Source organism: Anoplopoma fimbria, chromosome 14, assembly GCF_027596085.1.
Source record: "Anoplopoma fimbria isolate UVic2021 breed Golden Eagle Sablefish chromosome 14, Afim_UVic_2022, whole genome shotgun sequence".
In the NCBI taxonomy this organism is placed as follows: Eukaryota; Metazoa; Chordata; class Actinopteri; order Perciformes; family Anoplopomatidae; genus Anoplopoma; species Anoplopoma fimbria.
The window spans coordinates 18,857,522-18,877,310 of record NC_072462.1 but is presented as its reverse complement, the minus strand read 5'-3'; the positions used below and the strand labels follow the sequence as shown (position 1 = coordinate 18,877,310).

Genomic DNA, 19,789 nt, shown 5'->3' with positions numbered 1-19,789 from the left:
AAAATAGCTAAAACTTAACCAAAAAAAACAGCAAAAGTTTAACAGCAAAGTTATTGCCTTTAATATTTATTTATGTTCTAATTTTTAACATTATGTTGATTTTGCCAGCCATGAATAATCTAAGGAGACTGAATGATGATGGTAACCATTGTGTTTGTAGAGTGAAGTGTCCTTCGATGTGGGAACAAAATGTGGGTAGATTCTGTGAATCATCATACCTGGTTGACCGTTGCTATTTTTATGGATGCTTCTTTCTACCACTGTGATGAATCCCCTCAAAACTATCCTCAAATGTCTTTAATGAGCTCCCCAAAGAGAGCCACAGACCTTCTCTCTTCTTCTGTGGTGTTCGAGGGTTCAGCTCACCTCTGGATTATAATGCTTTGTTAAGCCGTTGAGATTGCCTTCTCTCCAACTCTGAGGCTGCCAGACTGGCGCACTGAGGCGTATGGGAAAAAAGTTAATTAATCAACCCTTAATTTCTTCAAGTCACACTCTGCCAGCCTTTCCTTGCTGCTATCTCACAACATCCTCCCCAGCATCACCAACTTGTCTCCAAGGCATAGCTGACGTCAGTATCACTGCTTCTATGTGTGGTTCTGCCTTTAAGGCGAAAGACGTTTAGTCCTGCCCGGCTCAGCTCTGCTCCCACAAAGCTATCAGATTCATAAATTGTTGTTCTTAGCAACTTTTTCAAAAGCACGCTAATCCCTTGAGAAGATGTAAACTTGTTAGGTCAGCCCAGGGGGTAAAAAGTGAGTGTCGGTGCTGCAGCAGATTGCAGAGCTATGTAATCGTCTTTGGAAAAATGAACCTTATCAGGCAAATCTGTAGCTGAGTAATTGCCTTCGCTAATTCCCTTCCCCCATCTCCCGGTGCATTGTTCTCTGCGGGACCCTAAATCTAGGTCTGCCAAGGCCATCTCCTAATGTGTATGATGATGCTGAATAGTGGAATATTAAGCACCACATTTAGCGGACCAGTTCACCCCTACTGTGTGATTGATGGTACCGCCGTCCATTAGGAGTCTTGAGAGGGCGCCGTCTGGGCGAAATCAAATAAGTGGAGGTCTGGGAGTATTGTCTTTGCTTTGATAGGCAGCAGATTGGTTCTATTAATTAGCAGTATGTCAGCAATCTGCTTCTGCAAACTGATTACCCAGACTGAAACAAAAGTGTCATTAAGCAGGTGAATTTTTCATGACATTCATTTTTTTCTCGCTGTGTGCTACTGGTGTGACCATGCATCATTGTGTGTAGCTCATGTCTTCTGCAAAAGAAAAATGAACACAAAAAAAAAACATAGAAGGTAGATTGGACAGTTTAATGCTACTATATTATCATTAATTTAAACTTTTTATCAGATAATACGGCCTACAAAAATATATAAGGGCGACCCCAGTCCCTTTTTGGGACGGCTGTGGCACATGAGGTAGAGCGCTTGTCCGGTAACCACAAGGTTGGCGCTTCATTGCAGCCCACTGCTCCTCCGGGATGGGTTAAATGCAGGGAAATAATGTCCCCATTGTGGGACTAATAAAGGCTTAATTATTATTATTATTAATTATTATTTTCTCCCCAAGTGTGCATTAGAGAGTGTTTCATCATAATGGTATAGCAATCAAAACTGTGTTACAAAGAGCCTAATCCACTCAACTTTAGTGATTAAATTACCCTAGCTTTCTTATTTCTGGTTTACCTTTCCTTCAAAATTAAGTATATATGACATGATTTTTAAAACTTGTGTGTTTTCGTCTGCTGAGTCATTGAGGCAACACATCCATTAGGTTCCTTGTTGTCACCGTTGTTAAACTTGAACTATGCCAGTGGACAGACTTGCAGTATCGGCGAGTTTATAAGATTGAGCTGTGTTCATGTACCTCCAGGGGATAAACATGTAAACACAGAGCTCTTTTAGGGCTCACTGAGCATGCAGTAGATATCAGGAAGGGAGTATACTCTTGTGGCCTATGACAATTTGTGCCCCAACACTTGCTGAATAGTTTATGCCAATACCATTAGTTCAGATAAGTAACAGATCATTTGTAACTATTGTCACTCTGAGTTTCTGTTGCACTGATATCATTCTCATAAAAAATAAGGAAACTGAATGAAAAAATAAAGCTTTCATGAACCTGAAATAAAAATAAATAATAGGAGATACATAATAATGTCAAATTACACTAAATTGCAAAACAAATATGCATTTTTACAATTTAGATAACTAACAAAGGTGCTGAAATCATAGGCCACCACATTACAAGGATTACCATCCAATGTAAAGGCTAACATTTGGGCTGGATGATTATTTTCCTTGTTGGAGGCCAGAGAGTATTTTCATCATACCACATTGCAATAAATGGAGCACTCCACTGCACTGTATTCATTGCACAACAAATTATCCTTACTTCGACTGGAGCCCCAGAATGTAGTTTACACCATCATACTGTACTAGATCTGACACAATAAATGTAGTAGTATAGAGCTGTTGTGAGATATTTACAACATGGAAAAACCTTTGCTTCATATACCATAAGTGTTTGAGAACCTGGAAGAAAGCTATTGAACCTAGTAACCGAGAGCGAAAGAATCCCTATACATGTTGAAATGTATCTCAGGATATCTTTGTCAACTCAATTTTGTCAGAGCTGAAGAATAACGAAGCAGCCACAACATTGCTGATTAATTATTTGTTCCACAAGGTTGCTCCAGGCTCCATTATTTAGTTTGCATATTGCCAAGTGTCTTGTATACTGGCTGATAAACATTGTCTTTGCTATCTTAATAGGGAATCACCACCAACTCTAGCCTTCCATTGTTTGTGAGGAAAACTCCCAAGAAAACAATATTTATCAAAAAGAAAAGGAAAATCCCTTGCACAAATCAAGTCAAAAAAGTAGTCTAGAACGTGACAGTGAAATGGAACTAAATATTTGCAAACTCATTGATCAAGGACAATGTTATTTTGCCACAGAGACAGCAGCTGCTACCGTTCTGCTGTCTATTCTGTTAACCATGTTAGGGGATATCAGATGTATTGATAAGGAGCCCTGCTCAGGGGAAGAAGCTGTTTTGTCTCCAATTATCCAGAGTTGCTACCTCTTAGGGAGAGTTTGGACCATGTGCGTGGAGGAAGTTGGTAATGATGTTGGATGCAAGAATCTTGGGCCCAGAGTGGCAGATATTTTGGAGTAAGAGGAAGTTGTTGGCAATGATCTCTTGTTACTTAATTATTTTTGTGGTCTGGTCTCATCCCGTGAGAGAAATGTTTTGTGTAATGGTGGACTGGATGTTGGCTGTGGGCCACACCACTACCGTTGACCAGCTGTGTGTCCTCAACTGTTGCATGAATCATCAACCCATATTATAAACCTTCTTGGTGATTAAGAAAGATTGTACTTTCTAGGAACTAGAAGCCTTTAGATTATGTCTTCTGTGGAATTTACACATCACTTTCCACCACACAGGGTAGTTCTCATGTAGAGATTAGTTGTTGTTGAACACGTTGTTAACGCTAGGTGGTAATTGTCGTTCAGCCAACAGAACCAACTGACAAAGCAAACGGTAGTTGCTAATATATGACCCCAATAGGTTAGTATAATTGAATATTTCTCCCTCAAACTCAACCTTAATGATTACTACTATAAAACATATATTTGTCCATGTGTTCACACATAAATAAAGCACATAATAATTACATTTCAATAGCATTGGCACAGTTTAATATGTTGTTTGCCCACCAAAACTGTAATTTTATTCCACAGCTTGTGTTGCTACAATGATTTCCTGTTTACATAGATTAGTGCTACAGTTTTCCGAGACGATTTATATATTACTAAAGTCTTTACTAGTTAAGATGTTTCTTTTAATGGTGCAACTTGATTTAATAAATCTCTTGCTTAGTTTCTAAGAATTGACTATGGCATTTTGCAAATAATTGGCGCAATTCAAGAGACCTGGGGTCTGAAATAAAGTTGTTAGGTCTTCAAATATGATAAGTTCCCAGGCTGTCAAAGTTACTCCAGACTCATGTTGACTGAAACCGTCTTCCACAAACATGCTGGCCCTGTAGGCAAATTTCAGGGCATCCACTGAGGGGTGTGTGATGTTTTTTGAGGTTGCCGTCTTTTAAGTCCTCTAAGATCAAAGCAACTATATCTTGTGATCCTAGTTTATGAGGATTGTAGGAATGAAAGACAGGAAGAGTTTAGAGGTCTAGTAAATGTATTCCCATCATCATCATGCAATGAGAGCACTTAGGTTGATCAAAAAACCTGCTTTATGGCTCACTGGTTAATCCAGTGGAACATAGATTGGGCCCCTAAATATAAAATAATTAAATAGTCTGTAGAGTGACACAAAAGTCCTTTCCATCTATCTATATCTCTCTGCCTTCCTAAATGAATCTAGTTCATCCATCCAATTCTCTCCGCTCCTACTTTGTCCACAGGCATTACGTTCATTCTGTCAGCCTCCCATGGACCGTGAATATGATGACATGGTACATACTCTGTTCCGAGCCCCTGTTCTCTCTCTCTCTTTCCTTTTGTCCACCTTTCCTCTCTGCACCATGTGCTCCTGTAGATTAGGGTTGGCATTTGCCTCCTGAATACCCCAGCTGGGTACTGTAAGCATGAGTGCACGTCCCAAGCTGGGGCCAACCTTAGGTTAACTGGATGCAGACTTCAGCTTAGCCACCAAGGAACTCTAAGCTAGCTTGGCTTGACACGCTAGCTCTCCATATTTTTGCAAATCTAAATCTCCAAGCCCAGGTTTTGTCCTGCTTGGCAAAGTCATACAAAGAGTTTGAGAGGCTTTTTCAGTTTTTCTTTTCTTGCTGAACATAGAGGGAAGGATGCTTAAAATAGGTTCAGGTTTCTCTCCACACTCAGGTTTTTGATTGCCAGCCGAGGGACTCGGGCAGTTATCTCACTACACCACATGCCTAACAGCACTCAAAGCCTACTGAGCTGTCTGTCATGACTTAATTTGCACCTTAAGCAGATGAGCTGAAAAGTATAAAATACCTGAACAGGGCTTTGACTTGGTCCATTTAGGACACAGAGTTAAATGGTCTCATAGGTGAGTGCCGCCTTTTTGTTGTATAAATGGGTCTTTCCAAAGCCATTTACTAAAAATCTTTCATGCCCTGTTCAAACATCAAACTCACAGTATATTGAACAATGCATTCAACGTGTTTGACCATTTGAACCATGATATTGGTATATTCCGTACACATACTGTAGCTGTAAGCCATAAGATTCTGATGGTTAACACATTTAGAAAAAACATTTACAAGTCACCATCTTATGTCTCTAAATGATTGGTAGGTCCAAAGTTGTTACTCTGTAGCAACCCAACTGTAAATATAGTAACTATAGTCACAATTGTACTCTCTGTTCACCCCTTCACACAATGCATGGTATAGATTGGTAGGCCTATAAATTATCTATACTGTTCAGTGGAGAATTGTTATAAAGTCAGATTGAGCATTTACCACCCATGTAGACCCACAAAGTATTTTGTATTTTAAAGGAAAGGTCAGATAAAAACTGTGACTATGTCTTTTTTTTTTTGTTTGATGATCTCTCTCTCTTTCTCCTTCAGACACTCATGGGATGGATCTGTTTGCGGTTGCGGTCCATGAGTTTGGCCACGCCATTGGCCTGGTCCACACCTCGGCCATAGAGTCCATCATGAGACCGTACTACCAGGGTCCCGTGGGCGACCCCCTGAAATACGACCTGCCCTATGAAGACAAGGTCCGAGTCTGGCAGCTCTACGGTACGTTGGAACATGTAGTCAACTTACTATATGTTTGTTATGTGTTAAAGAGATAAAACGGGTGATATTAAATTAGTTGCATTTCTATAAAAAATTCTGTCTTAAGCTGAAAAAAGCCCACACGTGGAAAATGGTATTTCAGTAATTGCTTGGTACTGGGTAAAATGCTTTTAGAAAATAAAACAAAGTGGCCATATCCCTATGAAGTGCAAAGACGACATTTGTGTTCAATTTATTTTACAGTCAGCCTTTATAAGTATTTCCAAAGTACTTGGAAATCCTTTTCCCTGCTGCACCTCACTAAGCCTATGACATTTTTTTACTGGACATAAACTTTTTCCACTCTTGCTTACAGAATTCTGTCCTTATGAACATGATATGTTTGCTACACCACATACTGGCTAAATTCGCTGTTCTTTTGAGTCTCGAAAGATGTTTCTGCCACTAGATGTCTCATCAGGGCTGTGAAGTCTCAGAGTGTGTGAAACAAGAACATTGTGGAGACATACACCATTGTTTTCACAGACTCTTTCTCTTCTTCACTGATCATATCTCAAGAGTCTCTGCTGTAATTATGTATGTTTCCCAGAGCCGCGCTGGAAACAGACATTTGCTGGTAACAGCTCAGCAGTCTGAAGATACAGAGGCCTCCTCATTCAGGAAGTAGCAATTGATGAGCTCTGTAGAGGAAGGTTATTGATTTAATGAAAACATGGATGGTTTAATTGGATCTCATTATGGCATGTGACCTTATCACACCATTCACTCTAGTAAAGATAGGAAATGGCAGCGTGAGGAAAGAGAATGGTAAACATGAAGAGGAGTGCAGTGAAGTATGTGTGTGTACAAATAAATAAAGCAAACAAAAAAGAGGGGAGAATTATACACATTGTGTGCAATTTTAGAATACGGTACAACATAGTAAAGTCGTAGCAATGCAAAAGCACAGGAGTAGAGCAATTAACCAAGAATCACTAGATTGTTGTTTTACATTCATTTGAGTTGACATTTGACCACTTCCTAGGGGTCAGAGACTCGGTGTCCCACACAAACCGGCCAGGCAACCCCTCCCAGACGGCTGAACCTCCTGTCCTGCTGGACCTTCCTTTAAACAGATCCACCCTCCTGTAAGTAGAAGATGTAAAGTTACTTGGAATCTTCACATGCAACACAAAATAATTAATTACTATACTGCTTTTAAAGATCCATTTCGGCCTCTTAAAAAATCCATCAGCATCTCTCTCAAAGGATCTTACTGTTGTGTTGTGTATATCAAATGCAGTGATCTTGCTTTGCAAGAGGTGCGGCGTTGTTTTATGAAAGAGGATGTTTTCCAGCCTTCACTTATTATTTTGATCCCATTCAACATGACACTGCCTGTGCTTCAGTGGCCAGATGAGTGCAGCTGAGTGGATAAAAACGGGATGGCACAGTACGATTTTGTCAACAAAAGTGCTGCCTGCACTTGTCGATTCAGTACACATCTGATTAAAACTAAAAGCTCTTCGATATGTCTTATGGCTTCATTTGGCAAAGTTAGAAAAGCTCATAAACTTCTGCACATGAATTTTTTTTTGTTATATTTACTAGATTTTCCTGTTTTGATGTGATATACATTTCTTAACTAGGCATGTTTACACATCTATGAAAGATATTAAAGTTAAGGCAATAATAGAAGTTCAGCTACTTACATAATAACACTTTACTCTTTATAGGCCTCACACAGGTTGTATTTATTGGAGGATATCTGTATTTGATCCCATTATAGAGAGATTTCTATTTTTCTGATGGTTCCCTGTACATCATCGTAATCATAATTTGATCGTTTTCTAATTTTCTTTCTTTTTTTCCACTTCCACTGAGAAATAATGTAATGAATCCATTCAGGAAAACTCAACTCTGTTGGTGCTTCACAGGAAGTCATGAGGTGCCAACAAAGCAAATTAGCAAAGAGGCCGAGAGTGAGCTTGGGAGCCTGCCCATCTAATTAAGTAATTCCCTAAAGCAAGTTGGGCTGCTATCAGCCTGTAGTTTTTTTCCGATTATCAAGGATAATTTGGCTAATTTTGTCCATTTATGTATTTTGAGTGTACATAAACTCACTCACACACCCAAACCACCAAGCACTAACCTTAAAGTAGCCCCCGAGAGGTCCAACGAAAGACAAAACATAAAAATGTCTTCATTCGCAAGGGTTGGTGCAATTCAAATTAGTTTCAAAGAACACGTGCATGTGCATGCCCACACACACATCCGTAAACAGCAAGGCAGCACTTAGAAGAAGGGAAGAAGGGAAGCTAAACAGGCAGTGGTGCAATATTTAACCTTAAACTTTTTTCTCCCCACTTTCGGACTGCCACTGCCTTCATTAATAATTTCCCACTGACTCCATCAAGTCATGAGGTGTGAAAAAACTGGATTAGTCCTGACAAGGGCTCCAATGCTGACCACTAGGCAGTGGTATTGTGTTAATAGAGCTTTGAATAGAGACCTTTGTTGGTAACATAAGGCCTGGCGGGCTCCCACTCTCAGCCCTGGGGTGCTAATGGCTTTATTATTGGCACGCCAGCCACATCAGTGCTTTAAATCACTTAAAAACCAGAGACCTCAACGTGTTGGCCTCCTTTCTTGTTTAGCCTGGTTTCACTGGCTCTTGGGTAGGCACCCTGGTGCAAAGTGAACAAAATTTAGATTCATATAAAAAAAAAGATCTTTAAAAATACAGACACATTCATCTGAGCTTATAAACATTATTGACTGTGGTGTTCAAATATTTAATGTGTCCAGCTTTACAAAAGAGGTTATTTTTCTTCCCCCTTCTTTCACATTCTTCATCCCTACTTTCTTAACATCTCTCTCAGGCTGGCTCGAGATGCCCCCGACAGATGCACCAGTCACTTTGATGCAGTGGCCCAGATACGAGGGGAGGCCTTCTTTTTCAAAGGTAGCGAGTCACAAAGGGAGAAATACAGACGCAAATCTACGGAGCAGCTTGGGAAAAATAAAAATAAATTAGCTAAACGAGCTGAAATAAAAGCACATTTTAAAAAAGGAGGAAAAAGGAGTGAGGATGAGAGAGTTGGGTAGATGCAGAAAGCCGACTGAGCCAGTTGAGCCCTGCTGAGAGACGGCAGTCCAAAAATCACATAAGTCTTTCATGCTTGCCCTCTAGAGGAATGACCCCAGGCCTCCCACTGACAACAGAAACAAGAAACAGACTCACACACTTTTGACAGCAGAAGTGTTAGCAAAGTATGATGTACTTTAACTGACAGTTTTAAAACTTTTTTTACCTTTTACATTTCCAATAGATGACATTAAAAGTTGTTGATTCATTGTTACAATCATTTTTCTTTTTAAATGTTATTTTTCCATACGTCCGATTTGGTGTCGATTTTGCTTTCAGTTCTGCAAATTCATCCTGTTATATTTTGGTTATTGTGTGAAGCAGAGTTTTATGTTTTAGAAAGAATTCTGTTCCCTCATTTTCAGTCAGCCTTGGAGCTGTTCTGAAAAATGTAATCACATTGGTGAACTGCAATATACAAACTTAAGAGGAAAGGAAACAACTAATGCCTATTGATTAGGATTGATAATAAATTAATTAATTTCTTCAGTCAAATAACAAATAATTATGGCCCCCCCACAGCCATTATTATTTGTCAGTATCCTAAATTGTGCGGATCCTCCTAACTGTTCTGTTCCTCATAGGAAAGTACTTCTGGCGACTGACAAGAGAGAAGCACCTGGTGTCTCTGCGTCCCGCCCAGATCCACCGATTCTGGAGGGGCCTCCCAACCAATTTGGACAGCGTGGATGCTGTATATGAGAGGCCTGGGGACCACAAAATAGTATTTTTCAAAGGTACAGTACCAACAAAACAAAATCAGATCTTGGAATAAGTCTTGAAATGTACTAAAAGTTGGTTCAATAGTGTCAGGGAGCATCTTTAATCACAGGATTTTATTTTCTTCTTTCTTCTCTTTGTCAAAGTTAAAAGAAAAAGAAAAATCTAGAAAAGTGTTTTGTTGTCTTTGTTTTTCTTTAACTTCAGATGACTTCATCCACACTATAACGAGTCCTGATTAAAAGAGACACCTTTCTTACAGTGACTTGGAAGGAAATTAGGACGTTTTGTCTCAAAAAAAACATTGGTGCAGAAACAAGAACATGTTTCACTTTTGATTTAAATGTATAACAGCTTACCTGGCAGAGAATGCTTTCCCTTGGCAGCGTAATAAAACGGATGTGTGAATCTTTTTTTTATTTCATGAGGGTGTACTTAACATATTTGGGTCTCTCATATTTTCTAATGTATCATCTCAAGTGCATTCACTGTCTGCTGTGTGTGATGTATAAAACTATAGACCGTTAGGTTGATTTTCTGGGCCCCCCCTCTTCAGGTCTAAAGTACTGGGTATTTAAAGACAACATTGTGGAAGAGGGCTACCCTCGTCAAATCAGTGACTTTGGCCTGCCATTGGAAGGAGTGGATGCAGCCTTTGTTTGGTTACACAACGAAAAAACCTACTTCTTCAAGGACAGCCACTACTGGCGCTACGATGACCACCTGAGACGTATGGACCTGGGCTACCCTAAAGACAGCACGCTTTGGAAGGGGCTGCCGTCACAACTCGATGACGCCATGAGGTGGTCTGATGGTGAGTAACCTTGAAGACACTTTCTTCTTATGTCAGTTACAAAGACTGAAAACACACACAGATTACATTTTATCATCCTCCAGTTAAGCTTGGTTTGAAAAAATAAGACTATTTTCTATCTGCATTGTTCTTATTTCGCCAATGATCTTTCCTTTAGTTCCTCCTTCTGAATGTCCAGGTACTCCCTGGCATGTTAGAAGATTTAGTCCCTCCAGAATGTCTGGTTCTGCCTACTCCTAACATGTCATGCACAGGACTTAAAGAAAGGCAGTTGTTGACTTTTAGGTCCTTTGTGCACTTCAACCTGTCACATAGAGTAAAACCAGTCATTCTGCAAATAATTGTAATTTTAACCCCTTGTCTACATGATCCATGATATCATTCTTGGCCATTAACCAAAGTTTAAGGCTAAAGGTGTGAATTGAGGTAAGCTTTGCTCTGGGGCTTAAGGCATCAGTATGCTTCAAGGGAGGTGCTTGTCAGATTTCCTAACAGAGTCTGAACCACCCCATTACAACAGTGGATATGAGTTGCTATCCTTTAGATGTGGTTGGATGACAAGTCACGTTACCTAAAGTGTGGTCAATATCTCAACCTCTTTTACCTCCACATATTAAGTACAATCAACGGTGCTCCCTCCTGTGCCGCAGAAGTAAACTAAAATTAGATTTTTATAAAAACCTTTCTTAAGCAAATGTCACAAAGTGCTTTACAATCAAATACAATCCAGACAGATAACAATGATACTGTTTCATAACATATTAGAATACCACAAAAGCAGATGTCTCTCTTTGTCTTTCTCCGTTTCAATAACTAAAGAATAACAAATTGCGTTTTTTCTAAAGAACTTCAAATAAATGTACGTGTGATGATAAAGCTGTGTTGCCACTTTTTCAATATTCCACAAAATAAATGATCAAAACGATATCCCTAAAAGTAATCTATCACCCAGTGAGAAGGTGTGTAAAAGAAAGACAGTCACATATGTTTACCTCTTCTGTCTTTATTAAAAATTGGTTATAAAGGTATACTGATTGATTGCATTTTATGTATAAATGATGAATCCCCACTGACTGTTTCTTCAAGCGATAAATGATTATATTTCTAAGAGAGAAATAGAGTCGTAACACTCCACCAGAGCGTCAGACCACTGGTAGCTCTGGTATCTGCTGGTGCCAAAGGCAAGACTGTGCAATATCCTACTTCGTGGAAATCCTCAAAGACGAATGAATTACAAGAGATATACGAGACAAGAATCGAACAATTATGCAAGATAGCAAACATGCAGCCTCAAGAGTTAGATGAAGTTTTACAATCAGATTACAATTCTGAAACAACTTTACAGGAGCAGTAAAATGCTGAAATAGTTGGAATCACTTGAAAGTGTGTTAACAGCATGGATGAACGTTCATGGTCACCTGAAGGTGAATCCTACTGACTTCGCGATCCTTTTACTTTTTCTCTGGCACCACTAGGAGGTTGACATTTTTGATTGTGTGTGATACACACATTCAGGTCCCGCAATGCCCCCTTCATGATGAATTGTAATATTTTACTTTGCTGATACTTTGCTAACTTGCAAAACTTATGAATTAACTACTAATAAGCAAATCTTAGCATGCTAACTGTTAAACAAAGTAGGTGATAATTCTACCTTCTAAACATTAGCGTGCTCGCAGTATGATAGTGAGCATGTTAGCAGGTCGACATGAGCATTTAGCTCATAGCACCCCACAGAGCTGCTAGCTTGGCATAGCAATTGTGCCATTGTCATTAAGTAGCATTATATTGATATTTTTGTGGAATACAGGGTTTAACACCTTGTACTCATTTGAATAAAGAATAATCTTACCACATCTTAAAAGTGGTTTCAATTCAAATGGAATGTATATTGTTTGTTTAAATCAAATTCTATCTCTCATAGGTATTGTGTGTTACACACTGCTTCACATTGACAGAGTGGAACATGTCTAGGTCATAATGCCTGCTTCCATCAAAGCACTACAGTCATATGATCACATATGCACTATTTGTGAGAGACTTTGTGCAATTATTTTTTTCTGTTAGGCTTGTGTGTGTATTAGGCTCTGAATGATGCAAGGGCATTTTATAATTAAACAAAAAGCAGCCACAGAGTCCTTTGAGGCCACTCTCAGTGGGAGTGCGGATGTCCCTAATCCCCCCTGCAGTATGTTAAAACAAGGAAGCTCCTTCGCTGTCAGGTGTTTAGTGGTCTGTGTTCTGTCTTCGTTCATGCTCCAAGCTCTTTGATGTGTATGAGATGAGGCCAATCGCACAGTCCCGACTCTTCACCCTGACGCTTCACCCCCGGCCATTATCACCACAGAACCTGGAAGGGTAAACTTGGAAACCTACACGCACAAACGCACATAGACAGACCATGGGGCATGGGAACTGGAGCCACATCAAAGCCTGCTCTCTGTTTGTTTCACCAGCTCAGGATGAAAAGAGAGAACAGAGTGATATGACAGCAAGAAGGAGAGAGGAGATACAGTGACACCTCGTTATGAAAATAGAACAGAAAGACTGGGAGGGAAATGGGAAAAGGGGAATCCAGACAAGAAGAAATATTTGGACACCTGAGAATGAAGACAGATAAAGAAGACATGTTAGGAAGATAGATAAGTCATAGTGAGACAGAGAAAGGCAGTAAAGCCATAGAGAATAGTTGCTGGGGGGGAATGGTGATAATAACCATAGCTGCTGGCATTGGTATGGCAACCTAAGAGCTTTAATATTATCTTTAATCTGTAGAGGAAGTTCAAATTAACAAATCAGCATCCATCATTTTAGGAGTTACTCATTAGTGAAGTAAAAGTTTCAGCCTCTGTTCACATAATGTCAGGAAGTAATTCCTTTAATGATTTTGGAAAAAATTATGGGCAACTTTATGGTGACAAGCTACGTGTTACACACAACACACTAGTCCCAGTGGGAACCTAATAATACAATATAAACAATATAAAATACAAGATACTAAAAAACATAATATTAAAATCATAATATTTAAATGTTTATATTACAATATATTAAAGTGTTAATGGCAAGTATTGGCGAATTTAAGGAATCAATAACTTTACTACATAGCGTTACTGTACATTGTTGTCCAAAAACTATTATAAACACAGCGATGAGCCACGCCATTACACTGGATGTCAGGTTCCTTCATTAGCTTGAATATTGGCTCTGCTGTTTACTTTGAGTAAATGCCACAAATGCTATCTTGCTACCTTGCTATTTTGTATTAATACGCGGATGAAAATAATCCCCAATAAATGCACTTATTGACTCCTTTTAAGTAATGTTTGTTAAAAACTACAGTACCCAGCTGTTTAAGAAAGCGAATCATCCTTTGTTAGAAGCTATGTATTTGTGACCCCTTATTCTATATTTCTGATGTTTCAGTAATAAATGAATAGAGCTGTGCTTTTTGTGCAATGATGAAAATGACTTTGAGGTTCAAAGTAAAAGGAAGGGCCCGTGTTTGTTCAGCCATTGATTTATCTTCAGTCAAAGAATCTGAAGTAAAACTGTATTCTTAAGCTGGTTCAGGTATTAGTCATTGGGTAAGATTTCAAATGTGTCCTCTAGTTTGGACTGCTAGGACTTTTAGTCTTTGGGGAAAAGAGAGAAAAATTTGGGTAAAGTGGCATTCAGCCCTATGGGATTGGACTTCCAATAATAGTGATAGATGGATAAGGAGAGTGACTTTGTGAGTGTGATTATTCTTGTGCTTATGTCTTTGTGAGGATAAAGTTCAGCTCTAGAAAAGTGAAGATATAATAAATCCTTATTGCAAAGGGCCTCAGAGCTATTATGGGACTTGTTTTTATGGTTTTAATTAAGGAAAAAAATATTATTCTGAGACTAAGAGAAATGAATCCTCCAAAGTCAGGTGTGATGACTTTGTATGTGCAGTGTAGAGCATACTTTATTTTTATTCCAACAGGCTGCAGCCCAGGATGAATATATCTCATGATTATGCACAGTGAATGGACTCTACTAAGTTCTGTGAGCCCTCGCCCACTTGAAGGGGTGAAACTCTTTACAGAAAAGTGCCTAAACCAGCACCACTCCTGTTTTACCTTACCTTGTACATTTTAAATATTTTTATTATCGCTCACACATAATAACAACAAAAAGAAACCATTGCTACCACAAGAAATGAAGGTTTCTTTTAGTATTTGTCAGGGTTCAGTTCCTGGCTTTTCTAAAACACGAAGGCCAGAGTAGATGTAACTCATTTTGTCTTTCAAGAAAACACTTTTAGACTTTATTTGGAAGATCAGAGATTCTGTCTGCCATATATTCGGCATCAAGAGTAAAGTATGGATAAAGAAATGTAAAGCAAAGCGTTCTCAATCGTCTATGTAGCCATGCAGGCAATACATTGCTGCAAGATCAATTGTACATTATTCATTTTACTAGGAAGTGATGCGGGAATGTAATGCTTGCAAATATTCTTTGGTAAATTTTCCACTCAGTGTGCAGGAGGCATTCCGAAGTAAACTGAGTGCTTTAATTATACTGTCTTTTATTTCTATTTTCTCTCATCTCATGGTCTTACTTCCTCCAACACGATGAATGAAAGGCTAATTAATACCTTTGTGCTATTACAGACTCACTTATTTTAAACAGATTTTGCTAGACAAGCATTTAAACCCAAAGAACATTTACTTAACAGTTAATGGAAATCTCCCAAGGCCATTAGCAACCAAGGAGAATTCTTCACTTCGCTCAAGCTCCTTCACTTGTTTATCTCTGGACTAATCACCAGATGAGAGAAGTCATGATACTATCACCTGTTTACTTCTCTCCTCTTGTTTTTCTCAGTCAACAGCCTTGTGGGAGCTGGTGGCCTTTCTGATAATATTTGTTTCTTGCAAATTTCCCCCGGACTAATAAAGGATTATCTTATCTTTCTTAGAGTTTGGGCGACTGAATTTGAGTTGATGAACCAATTTGGTGAACCAAATTTAAAACTGTTTGTTTATGTGCTCAGAATTGACAAAAAGAAACAAACAATCCATTCAGTCAGATTTTTATACTCAAATCAGATATTATATTTGACATGGTACTACAGCAAAAGGAGCGTGTGGCTAAAATATTGACATCTTTTTTACAAACCATTTTCATAATGTCATGCAATACATTTTGAAGCCTTTGTTCCTATAAAGTAGTATTTTCATAGGAAGTAAACCGCATTTAGTTTTTTCTTTTGTTCTGCCAATGCCCATTTGGTATTTTGGAAACAATAATTTACTTAAGTACCCCGAAGTGAAAGGACCAGCACAGTAAGGGGGTGTGTCAGTAACGATCAACTGGCACAGTGCAATTATGATGACAAGAATGCCCACACAGGGTTGCTGTTTTCTGCGCTGCAACAAAGACCCATCTAAATCACATAAACCTGTTTATGCATGTACTCTCGGCCAGTTTTAATAAATCAGTCTTTAAATAGGACATATTTGTAAATGCACATTAAATTATCCTAACGCAATAAAAAGGCAGAATCCATTCTGATTCTTCTGATAACAAATTCTACTACAAAGCAAAACAAACTACACCTTCTCACTAATTTAGGATTGTTTATGCATGCTCTAGCTGATGTTCAATTCTCCAGTTTATTCTAAAGTGGATGCTTTAGCTTGCAGCTATCTCTCCAGCAAAGTTCTTGCTTACAGTATCCAAGTATATACAGGATGCATCTGCCATTTTATTCAAATTTAGTTCGCTCCCTAGATGGATCACCAACATTCCTCAATACCTGACTACAACCAAATAATAAAAGCTTGTGGCAACACATGGTGAGTGGTAAGAATGATGTGTGCCAGCTTAGCCATTGCTTTCATATGGAGAAAATATAGCCTACAGTACCATCTGCACAGCAAGCACATCCACTGCTTATCAGGTTGTTGGTGTTAGTTTTTAAGACTAGTCTTGCATCAATACCCCTAAGAGCTCTATTTTATTTACTTTATTTTACATTCAGGTGGTTTTGGGAAGGGAAAATATTCAAGATCTACAATGATATGCTTTCTGGTTATCATCCATGTTCGTTTGCGAGCTCAAATGGACTCGCTTCTCCAAAATTCATGTGTGGGTTAACTCTCTAAAGTGCTTGCACTGCTGTCATACTAAATTATAAGATATGATTCTCCTCGATGAATGTAACACTGTATACACCCACTGTGATGTATCATTTGTAATCCCATCCTGTTTGAAATTAGTTCCACTCTGTCATGAACAGGTGTACCATGTGGTATGTTGATAACAGTGTGAAATTTTTGAGCGGACACACTATGCATCCTGGAACACTGATTCGTGATATTAAGGCCTTTATGATTAATGTGTTCTGCGCTTCAGGTGTATTCCACATCAGACTAGAGACATTTCTGCACCATGTGTGAATACTAAAGCACATAGTCTTGTATTCTGTTCTCAAACCAACCCTCTGCCCTCTCTCTCTATAACTCTCTCTGAAGGCTCATCCTATTTCTTCAAGGGGAAGGAGTACTGGCGAGTGCCGAGCAGCGACATGGAGGCGGAGGCAGGATACCCCCGCCTCATCGCTAAAGACTGGCTGCTGTGCACCGAGATGCAGTCTGACTCTCCGGACACAGAACCCAAAAGCACGGAGACCAGAGTCAACGTGCACCATCAGCCAGACCACGCGGAGAACGGGTACGAGGTGTGCTCCTGCACCTCTGACTCCGCCTCCCCTTTAGGCGCCCGCCCCTCCCCATCTCCACTGTGGCTGCTGCCACCTCTCTGGACGCTCTCGCTGGCCCTCCGCTCAGAACTACTATGATGCCAAAGCATTGGACAAAGTTCATACTGATGGCTGAAGGGCCAGTAGCCAGCTCAGTGAAAGCAAAAACTGTAATTTCTTCTTACAAAATCTTTGGTTTCCTTTCGTGCTCATTTTGTTATTTATTTGTCATTTTGGGGGCACTGCCAGCTTAAGTAGTCATCCTTATATAAGTGATTGTTGTTTTACTGAATGGTCAAACTGCCTCATATGCGGAAGGAAAAATATATATATTTCTATATAATAGAAATATATTCCAAATGCACCAAGCGTAACTAGTCGTCTTAATGTGCAGCAGGTTTACAGCTGCAATGCCTCATATAAAGACAAGCGAAAGGTATCCTTGGATTTAGGCAGGTCCACAAGTGAACAGCATACCATCAAACACACACACATACTGTTGCATAATTTATGAACTTACAGCAGATGCTTTATTACAAGGTAAGGCTCACCGAAATTTGTTCAAAAGCAGTTAAAAATATTATTAGCACTTGTTCATGAAGCTTTTATTTCATTCTGCCCTGTGAATCGTATGAATGATAATGAGGTTAAAAATGACCTCAAAACCTATTTTCATACACCTCTAGTAGTAACTAGCCATGTAGGTGGTTTGATTATTATGTAATAGTTTCCGCCTCCACCTCAATACAGCGGAGGTGAAAAGAACTTATTTGTGCAGCTAAACACACAGAAAAAATTACATTTGGAAAAGCTACACAGTGTGTCATTGCAAAAACAGTCACAGCGTTACTCTGGATAATCCACAGAACTCACCTGATTATTTTCTCCCTTGAAACTGGTTCCAACGAAAATAGTTTATCACTAAGATGATTTTCCAGAGTAACAGGGACACTTGAATTGGAAGTTATAAAAGTGATGTTTGTTTACTTTGCTGTGTGCAGCGCTAATATCAGTTTGCAAACTTTTTTTTTACTGTGTGGGCCGTAAGGATAGATGGATGTGTAGGTGGATGGACTCTTTCGACACCTGTTTTCTTCTCTCATCTTTGCTCTGAAGTGAGGAACTGCTGCTCATGTATGTATTCCAATGGTTTCATCATTTCAACCTCTGGTGAAGAAGCATTCCATGCTAATGGTTTAGTTGTATCTTTTGTATCAAATTCAGTTGAAATAACCTTCCTGTTTATTTGACATTGCTTTGATCAGGCCATAGTTTATAGATACTTTTTTGGACTGTTGGACGATTTATCACCCCTAGCTCCTTCTGAATAAGTCACAACTTGGTCCCTGAATTTATTCTTGTTGTAAAGATATATTTACCGATAGACTGATATATTTGAGTTGAAGGGTTATGCACTGCATAACCAAGTGGACTGTGTATATTTTAAGCTGTGTTTTATAATGTAAAATATTTTTTTAAGAAAAATTAAAAAACATCTGAATGACTTTATTGCCTGGTCACATGAATTTCTATGGAGGCAGATTATTTTAAGTACTCAGTGTTGTGTTAGTGTGTAATTAGCGCCATTGAAAAGGAGCCCGGCCTTGAAGACAGATGAAGGTAACATGGCAGCTTGCCGACACCAACTGGGAGCTGCTCTCCATCTCTCTGATGTTCTGCATGTTTCCACTTGTAATGGTCACTGCTGCTCATCAGGAATGCTAAAAACACAACATGTCAATCACACTACACACTCGCGCTGAGTGGATTTATGAACAGATTTGCTGGCAGAGGATTATACAGTATACCTGTGTTTATTAAGGATAGAAAATCAGAGAAGTAATGTCACCTTATTCCAAAAAATATTCAGCAGCTCAGATACTGCTAATTCGCAGATCAGAGAAGTTAGCAGGGTGTCAGCCTCATCATTTATATAATTAATGTGTGCATCCTCACCAAAAACACCACTGTGTTTAATGCTATATCTCCCTTTTACTTTTGTTCAATTGTTCAATTCTATTGTAGAACATTGTTAGGAGAATATTGTCTGTAAAAAATGATTAAATTACTGTTGTTGTTTTTATATATATATAACACAATATTGTTTTGAGAGATTTAACAAACCTATCTGAAACTGTACCCTAAAGCACACACACACAAAACACACAATGAATCCCACAAATTGACACCTTTCGATTCAGTTACAACACACACCTAAGTAATGTCCTAATCATGCACAGGAATAAATAAAGTAGTGTTGTTGCTTACCAACCCTCACCAAAATACTGCAGACCAACAAAATGTATTCTGTTTTGAGGTAAATCTAAGTTTAAAAGTTTAAAAAGTCACTCAATCGCCATTTCTGCAAACAGCAGCCATTTTCCTTTCCTGCTCTTGACACACTCGAGTGATATTAATTAACTGGTGTGTCTCAGCAGCCACCAGGAAAGCACCTGCACCCACAGGCAATTGCAGCAGGGAGCAAGACATCATTATCAGAACAATTAGATGTGTTTAATTTAGTAATACTGGAATGTTATTGTAGATAGAAACTTTTCATTTCAAAACTACTATTTCACTGAATATGCTAAAAGAGTGTCATCATCCATAGA

The 19,789-nt window shown here is 38.9% G+C and overlaps 1 protein-coding gene across 2 annotated transcripts in view; it reads left to right on the top strand.

Annotated features, from left to right (window-relative positions):
* LOC129102439 (matrix metalloproteinase-17-like) overlaps positions 1-18,623 on the top strand; it is a 59,559-nt gene extending 40,936 nt beyond the window's left edge. For both annotated transcript variants that reach the window (XM_054612596.1, XM_054612597.1), the window contains exons 5-10: positions 5,607-5,783; positions 6,808-6,910; positions 8,645-8,727; positions 9,495-9,647; positions 10,187-10,444; positions 16,951-18,623. In XM_054612596.1, the coding sequence (XP_054468571.1) occupies positions 5,607-5,783; positions 6,808-6,910; positions 8,645-8,727; positions 9,495-9,647; positions 10,187-10,444; positions 16,951-17,276 (1,100 nt within the window). In that variant the 3' untranslated portion in view covers positions 17,277-18,623. The remainder of the gene's footprint in view (positions 1-5,606; positions 5,784-6,807; positions 6,911-8,644; positions 8,728-9,494; positions 9,648-10,186; positions 10,445-16,950) is intronic.
* Positions 18,624-19,789: the final 1,166 nt, after the last annotated feature.